Source organism: Colobus angolensis, unplaced genomic scaffold (genome assembly GCF_000951035.1).
Source record: "Colobus angolensis palliatus isolate OR3802 unplaced genomic scaffold, Cang.pa_1.0 Scaffold213, whole genome shotgun sequence".
Taxonomy (NCBI): Eukaryota; Metazoa; Chordata; class Mammalia; order Primates; family Cercopithecidae; genus Colobus; species Colobus angolensis.
In genome coordinates this window covers 2,480,126-2,488,402 of record NW_012115300.1, presented here as the reverse complement: position 1 = coordinate 2,488,402, position 8,277 = coordinate 2,480,126, and the positions used below count along the sequence as shown (strand labels likewise).

Below are 8,277 nucleotides of genomic sequence, written 5' to 3'. Positions count from 1 at the left end.
AGAGACGGGGTTTCACCGTGTTACCCAGGATGGTCTCGATCTCCTGACCTCGTGATCCGCCCGTCTCGGCCTCCCAAAGTGCTGGGATTACAGGCTTGAGCCACGGCGCCCGGCCTGTGTTTTCATTAGTAGCAGTGCATAGTAAGGTACTAATGAAGATTTAGTGACTGATATGAGTATCTGACATCTTTAATGCAGTGTAGCTGTATAACCAAGCCAACATGTCAAGAACCATTCCAGGATTTCTTTCTACTGTTGATACAAGGCAGATGAAGATAAGTAGCAGGGTCAACAAAAGCACTTTGCAAAGAAAAAGACACAAAGCAAACTCATACTTTCCCTTATTTAGGGTACCAATTAGAAGTTTATCTGTGGAATTCTAGGATTTCATGTACAGTCCAGCAGTATTGTCTCTGAAGGTCACAGGTTGGAGTGGAGAAAGTGAGTGATGTGTACCCAAATGTTACTCAGCAACATTATTAAAGTCATATAGAAAGATTTTTGGAGAGATTTATTTTGTTTAGAGAGAAATCCTCTTTCCTGCTTGAATGCTCTGCTTGTAAATGATAGAGGAGATTCACCTAAGTATGAACTAGCACCTTTGTGAGCACTGAAAATGGGTGAAAATATATGGTTTTTTTTTTTTGAGGTGGAGTCTTGCTCTTGTTGCCCAGGCTGGAGTGGAATGGCGTGATCTTGGCTCACTGCAAACTCCACCTCCCAGGTTCAAGCAATTCTCCTACCTCAGCCTCCTGAGTAGCTGGGATTATAGGTGTGTGCTACCACGCCCAGCTAATTTTTGTAGTTTTAGTAGAGACAAGGTTTCACCATGTTGGCCAGGCTGGTCTTGAACTCCTGACCTCAGGTGATCATCCGCCTCAGCCTCCCAAAGTGCTGGGATTACAGGCATGAGCCACTGCGCCCAGCCTGAAAATGTGCTTCTAAAAAGAATACTAGCTTTTCTTTCTGTACTATCTCCTTGTGTGATAAGCAACATAAAATGAAGTGTATATAACTTAATTATAAACAAATGATGAACACACATTTATCAATTCCACTATAACATAAGGCAAGCAAAATGACTTATGTAGCTTAGGTTAGGCATGTGTACATTCAGAAAAGAATGTCCTAAGAAACTGGCCAGTTCTTATTTTTCATCTTGCAACTGAGATTACCTAAACTCTCTTGTAGCTGTAACCCTATAAGTGATAGGGTTATAAATAATATGCCTATAAAAGCTATTTAGAAAATTTAAAACAGTTTAATTTTCTGTTATATAAGACAGGTTTTTCCAAATTTTCTTCAAGCATGGTATGTTTACAGAGGGAATGGAAGAACTACTTCTCAAACAGATCAAGGTGTATTATGGCATAGCACTAGTAGCTATAGTTACAAGTTATTGCCCAATCAGTTCCTGGGAAAACACAAAAAGAAAGTAATTCAGACTATACATAAACAAAGTGTGGTTTCTGTAGGATGAAAAAAGACCTTTTAATATGTTTACTTGCAAGTATTTTAGAATAATTAAAATTGTTTCCTTAAAAAATAGCACCTACCGTTTGATTATGATGAACTTTTATGGGAGCAGAATGCTCTGGACACGCCTTGGAAGTTCTATTATCTTCTAAAGTTGTATTTGAATCTACCATATCCACTAACGCAACACTCAGATTCACACGTAATGCATACACAATGAAGAAACCAAAAAAGGCCAAAATTGCTAGGTTGTAACGAGCAGAGCAGCACACTGGAGCTGAAATAAAGATTGGGGAAAATTTTTATTTATTTTTAAATTTCTGTTTTTAGAGACAGGTTTTGTCACGTTGTTCAGGCTGGTCTTGAACTCCTGGACTCAAGCCATCCACCTACCTCAGCCTCCTAAAGTGCTGTGATTATAGGCATTGGCCACCACACCCGGCTGCTTTAATTAAAAGAGTTAATTACACGATATTGTCTAAATAATGAAAAAGGTTGCTTCTGAAAAGTACAAAAATAAGAAAAAATTTTAAAGAATATTCTTAGATTAAGCAAATCTAAGAAACATTTATCAAAGATTAGCTGTTCCTCGTATCTGTAGTTTTGGTAAAAATTTCACACATGAGAGCCTGAACTATAAGAAAGTTCATTAAAACATGGAGGTACTAGTTTTATCACCTTTGCTGAGAAAAAGATCTATTCCAGATTCAAACTGAACCCCCTATTCGTTGTCAGCTGGCAAAGATATACGGCATGAGAAAAGCAGGTAAGGAGGTTTAATGGTGTTACTACTACTGAAAAACTATCTGAAACATGGTCAAAAAGTACTTGAGTACTTACAATGACACGATATATTACTGATTATGAGTTAGTAGCCATCTCATTGTTAAGTGTAGCATAGCAAAAAAAAATTAACGCCAAGGGTAGGGCATGAAATTTCTTTTGATAAATTTCTTACCTCGAAGAGTATCCTCAAAGTCTGAGTTTGAATCAGAAGCCATGATTAATACTTAAAGCCATCATAAACTAAATGCATTTAAGGATCTAGAAGCAAACTTGCAGAACCTATGACAGTTGCAGCATCTGTGACAGTTGCTCAGTAGTTATCAAGCTTAAAGGGCTCACAGTAAAAAGGGGAATAAGTGAATGTACCACGATGATTTAAAAAAAAAGGAGGCCGGGCGCAGTGAGTGGCTTATGCCTGTAATCCCAGCACTTTGGGAGGCCGAGGCGGGCGGATCACAAGGTCAGGAGGTCGAGACCATCCTGGCTAACACGGCGAAACTCTACTAAAAATTTTCTCTACTAAAAAAACAAAAAATTAGTCGGGCGCGGTCGCGGGCGCCTGTAGTCCCAGCTACTCAGGAGGCTGAGGCAGGAGAATGGCGTGAACCCGGGAGGCGGAGCTTGCAGTGAGCCGAGATCGCGCTACTGCAGTACAGCCTGGGCGACAGAGACAGAGACTCAGGAATGCAGAATAGGTTGGAGGAACCAATAAAAGGATCATGTGAGAGGAGGAGTTTGACCTATTTTTTACTCTAACTGTGGGCTTATGCATAGCTTCTCTTTTTTCTTCTTTTACTGAGTTTCAGAATTGGGGAGGGATGGGATTCAGGATGCTGACTAAGGATAATCAACCTCTTAGTAACAAAGAGAAATTAGCTAATCCAGAGTCTGAACATCTTTAAATTTAGTAAACTCTGAGTGGCTGATAAATATCTCTTTAAAGGTATAAACATGTATTTCATTAAGCAATGACATATTACAATTAAAATGAAATGAAAATATGTGTGCTTTTACTTGGTAATGACACATCAACATCATGCAAATATGTGTACGTTTTTCCCCTCTTAAGAATCCTGGTATTTTCATTAACCTAGCATCAAAGGACAGAATATATTTTACAGAATATGAAAGTCTTGATACTGGCTCAGATGAACTGATTTAGACTGAAACATTAATGAATATGCACAACTATACTTAGGTTTATATTAATATATTATGATCCTACTCACTTTTTTGTATGCCCTCCTATATTTAACAACTATTATTTTTTTCCCCTGTGTAAGATTTACTTCTTTTAACAGAAAACTTTTCATTTGGCATTCTTAAATCCTTTCTTCAGGGGTACAGCTATGAATTTATGATACCACTACTATAGTTAGATCCAGATCTGTAAGAATTGAATTTCTAAAGTTCTAATCACATTGTTTCTATCACTAGAATGTAGGCGAATTTGCTTTCTGCTCCAACCAAATGGGCAGTTGTCCAGTTAATGGCAGTTTGGATATTGTGAGGCGTGTTTTGTAAAAAAAAAAAAAAACACATTTTCTTTTTTCTTTTCTTTTTTTCTTTTTTTTTTTTTTAGAGACAGGGTCTTGCTCTGTTGCCCAAGCTGGAGTACAGTGGGTGATCATATCTTTCTGTACCCTCGAACCCCTGGGCTCAGGTGATCCTCTTACCTCAGCCTCTTGAGTAGCTGGGACTAAAGGCATATGTCAGCACATCTAATTTTTAAATTTTTACTTGTAGAGTCAGGGTCTCACTATTTTGCCCAGGCTGGTTTTGAACTTCTGGTCTTGAGCAATCCTCCCATCTCAGCCTCCCAAAGCACTGGGATTATAGACGTGAGCCACTATGCCCAGCAGAACACATTTTCTTTATCATTGCTCTATGTCAGGTGATATTACCTAAAAGTCTGGATGGAAGACTCAAAATCTCGCTAAATTCGTGCATTAAGCTGTGTTACTTTGAGCAATTTGGAGCAAGAAAAATCCAGATTTATATATTATGTCTGTTTTGTCAATGCAGTATTTAAAAAGATTATTACCTATTTCAGCAAAGGAGTGATGAGATGTGATTTATGGTTTAAAGAGCTTATCCGGTTGATGGTTTAAAGAGTTCATCTGGTCCCTGCATGGAGACTATAGAGAGGAGAAGTGTGAATGGGTGTGAGGAATATAGAGCGAGGGAGATGACTTAAGGGACTACTGTAGCTTTCCAGGTAAGAGATGAAGGTAGCTTAAACTAGAGTGAAAGCAGCAGTGAAGAAAAATGGGCAGATTTGAGATGTTTAAACGCAGAATTAACAGGCCTTGCCCAAATGTTAGATGTGGGAGTAAGTGAAGGGGAGGGATGAAGTTATTAGTAATTCTCTTACTCTAAAAAACTGTATTTTATGCTATTCTAATTTGTAATGTTGTTACTCCATTCTATCCTTATTTGCAGTTATCTTATTTTACTGTCTGTTATTAGTTTTCCCTAAGTGATACTTTATTTGGACTATGATATACCTTATCATGTGAATTACAAGGGGCTAGAAGGTTGTGAAGTGAAAGAAATGTAAGTAAAATGATTTCAAATTACTAGTGGTGTTACTTGGATATCTGACCTACAAGTTATAGATCAGGCAACTTTAACTTTCAGGTGCATACACAATGACTAGAAAATAAAAAGCGGCGAGGCGCGGTGGCTCAGACCTGTAATCCCAGCACTTTGGGAGGCCGAGGTGGGTGGATCACCTGATGTCAGGAGTTCGTAGACCAGCCTGGCCAACATGGTGAAACCCCATCTCTACTAAAAATACAAAAATTAGCCGGGCATGGTAGCAGGTGCCTGTAATCCCAGCTACTCGGGAGACTGAGGCAGGAGAATCGTTTGAACCCAGGAGGTGGAGGTTGCAGTGAGCCGAGATCATGCCATTGCACTACAGCCTGGGGACAAGAGCAAGACTTTGTCTCAAAAAAAAAAAGAAAAGGAAAATAAAAGGTCAACTTAGGTGTCACAAAATATATTACTATGAGATTCTAAGAAATAATAAAAATAAACAATTACTAGCTAATAAAATGGTTGCTGATTACAAATAAATTCAATCAGAAAATTTTTATTTCAAGAAGTTATAGCAGTAAAGAAAAACATGACTGTGAATGTGAATAATCTTTGAAACTGATCCAACAAAAGCATGCTTGCATGACCGAGAGAGAACATCCATTAAGCATCAAGTTCAAAGCAAAATCATGCCTGCATAAGGAACGTGGCACCCATCGAAACAAACATCAGCTTCTAAAATATGTTTTAAATTTAGGAATGTGTGTGGGCGTAACTGAAAGTACACAGGCTAATTTAGAGTAGGACCTGGGAATGAATCTCTGTTTCTGATTTTCACTGGCTATGTGCTTTTGTAGAAATTACTTAACAGTTTTCATCCTCAGGTTTCTCAGCTATAAAATGAGGAGAACACCATCTACTCACTGGACTGCATGGGGATTAAATGAAATACTGCACGACATTATAGCAGGCACTTAGTAAAAAGGATTTCTTCCTCCTTTATATCTGGAGAAAGTTATGCCAATAAGACAAAGTACTATGTACATTTATATAACAAGAAACGAAAGAGGCACATTAATCTGCAGGAGGGGACAGTGGAGAGAGTCAGAGAAGGCCTCTTGGAGAAGTCTTCTTCAGGGAGCAGGAAGTCACCAGTAGGGACAGGTGGAACAATCCAAGCAAAGGCAGCAGCATGTACAGAGGTATGGAAATGAGACAGATAAACATACGGAGAGCAGAACATTCTAAATGATCTGCAGTATCTAGATTATGTACTGTAGTAACTCTAAGAACTAACACTATTGAGTGGGATAGTGGGTATTAAGTTTAATAACATAAAATAATACATAATTTTTTTTTTTCTTTTTCGAGACGGAGTCTTTCTTTGTCTCCCAGGCTGGAGTGCAGTGGTATGATCTTGGCTCACTGAAACCTCCATCTCCCAGGTTCAAGCAATTCTCCTGCCTCAGTCTCCTGAGTAGCTGGGACTACAGGCGTGCACCACCATGCCCAGTTCATTTTTGTATTTTTAGTAGAGAGGGGGTTTCACCATGTTAGCCAGGCTGGTCTCAAACTTCCAACCTCAGGCAATCTGCCCACCTTGGTGTCTCAAAGCGCTGGGATTACAGGCGTGAGCCACCATACCTGGATAATAATAAATAATATTTATTAAGCAAGCTGGGCATGGTTGCTCACACTCGTAATCCCAGCCCTTTGGGAAGCTGAGATGGGGGAGAAATGATTGAGCCCAGCAGTTCAAGAGTAGCCTGGGCAACATGGTGAAACCCCATCTCTACAAAAAATTTACAAATTAGCTGGTTGTGGTGTTGTCACCTGTAATCCCAGCTACTTGGGAGGCTGAGGTGGGAGGATGGCTTGAGTCTGGGAAGTTGAGGCTGCAGTGAGCTGCGATTGTGTCACTGCACTTCAGCCTGGGCAACAGAATAAAACTATGTCTCAAAAAACAAATATTACTAAGCACTTTCTATATGCTTGGCACTAGTCCAAGTATTTTGCCTGTATTAGGGTTATTATAAGGATTCACTGAGTTAGTAACATAAAATACTTAGAAGAGTGCTTGGCACAGAGTAACTGTGAATTATTATGTTTTTTTTTTCTGGAAATTAGGAATTGAGGTTATTTGTTAGGAATTGAGGTTAGTTCTCATTTGTGAGAAATTAGGATCTGTGAAAAGTAAGAAGTTGTTGAAGAGAGTGGGGTCATGAGGTTCTCAGTGAAACACAGGAATGCTGAGCAGATACCCAGACAGAAGTGGTGAGAACAATCTGCCCTAGCGTGTAGCTTCATAAGCACTGCATGCCTGTGCTCAGGAGTAGGCACTAAGAAAACAGATAGCTGGCACTGAGATGGATATGAGGACAAAGCAGGGGGAAAGGGAATTGAGAGTCTTGGCAAGAAAACCAAGTGTTGGGCTGGGTGCTGTGGCTCATGCCTGTAATCCCAGCACTTTGGGAGGCTGACGCAGGAGGATCGCTTGAACCCAGGAGTTTGAGACCAGCCCGGGCAACTGAGACCTTGTTTCTACAAAAAGATAGAAAAAAATTAGCCAGGCATGGTGGCACATGCCTGTAGTCCCAGGTCTTCAGGAGGCTTAGGTAGGAGGGTCACTTGAGCCTGGGAGGTTGAGGCTGCAGTAAGCCCTGTTTGTGCCACTGCATTTCAGCCTGGGCAACAGAGCGAGATCCTGAAAAAAAAGAAAAGAAAATAAAGTGTTGGACTTTGATTGTAACCCAAGAAGAAGGCAAAATGGAGAGGGCTGAAGGTTTAGGAAAACATACACTAGAATATAAAAGTCTATAAGGGCAGGAGCTTCGGTTCTGTTTTGTTTACTTCTTTGTATCTCCAGTGTCTAGAGCAGTGTATGGGAGAATTAGCATGCTGACACAATTTTGCTTTCTATACTTCATATTCTACTTATGGAATACTCATGACAGTAATTCAGACAGACAGACTCATAATCCTATCAAACCTTCAGATCTACTAATTACCAATTTACAGTAAACCAGGAGGGCAGAAGATGTTAAAGGACAACAATGGGGATATAACATTGCAAGGAAAAAAAAAGAAGGGGGTGGGGAACAGATTAAAAGAGACAAAAAACATTTCAATCATTTGGAAGGTATGGACATTATTGAGATCCTGATTTGAACACATTATAAAAAATTAGGATATAGGCCGGGCCTGGTGATTCATGCCTGTAATCCCAGCACTTTGGGAGGCCAAGGCGGGTGGATTACCTGAGGTCAGGAGTTAGAGACCAGCCTTGCCAACATGGTGAAGCTCCGTCTCTACTAAAAATACAAAAAATAGCTGGGTGTGGTGGCGTGGGCCTGTAATCCCAGCTACTTGGGAGGTGAGGCAGGAGAATCACTTGAACCGGGAGACGGAGGTTGCCCGAGATCGCACCACTGCACGCCAGCCTCGGCGACAGAGCAAGACTCTGTCTCAAAAAAA

General features: G+C 40.1%; 1 protein-coding gene across 3 annotated transcripts in view; it reads right to left on the bottom strand.

Annotated features, from left to right (window-relative positions):
- Positions 1-8,277, bottom strand: part of SLC17A5 (solute carrier family 17 (acidic sugar transporter), member 5) — a 60,062-nt gene that overhangs the window by 47,666 nt on the left and 4,119 nt on the right. For all 3 annotated transcript variants that reach the window (XM_011942951.1, XM_011942949.1, XM_011942952.1), the window contains one exon: positions 1,557-1,753. In XM_011942951.1, the coding sequence (XP_011798341.1) occupies positions 1,557-1,753 (197 nt within the window). The remainder of the gene's footprint in view (positions 1-1,556; positions 1,754-8,277) is intronic.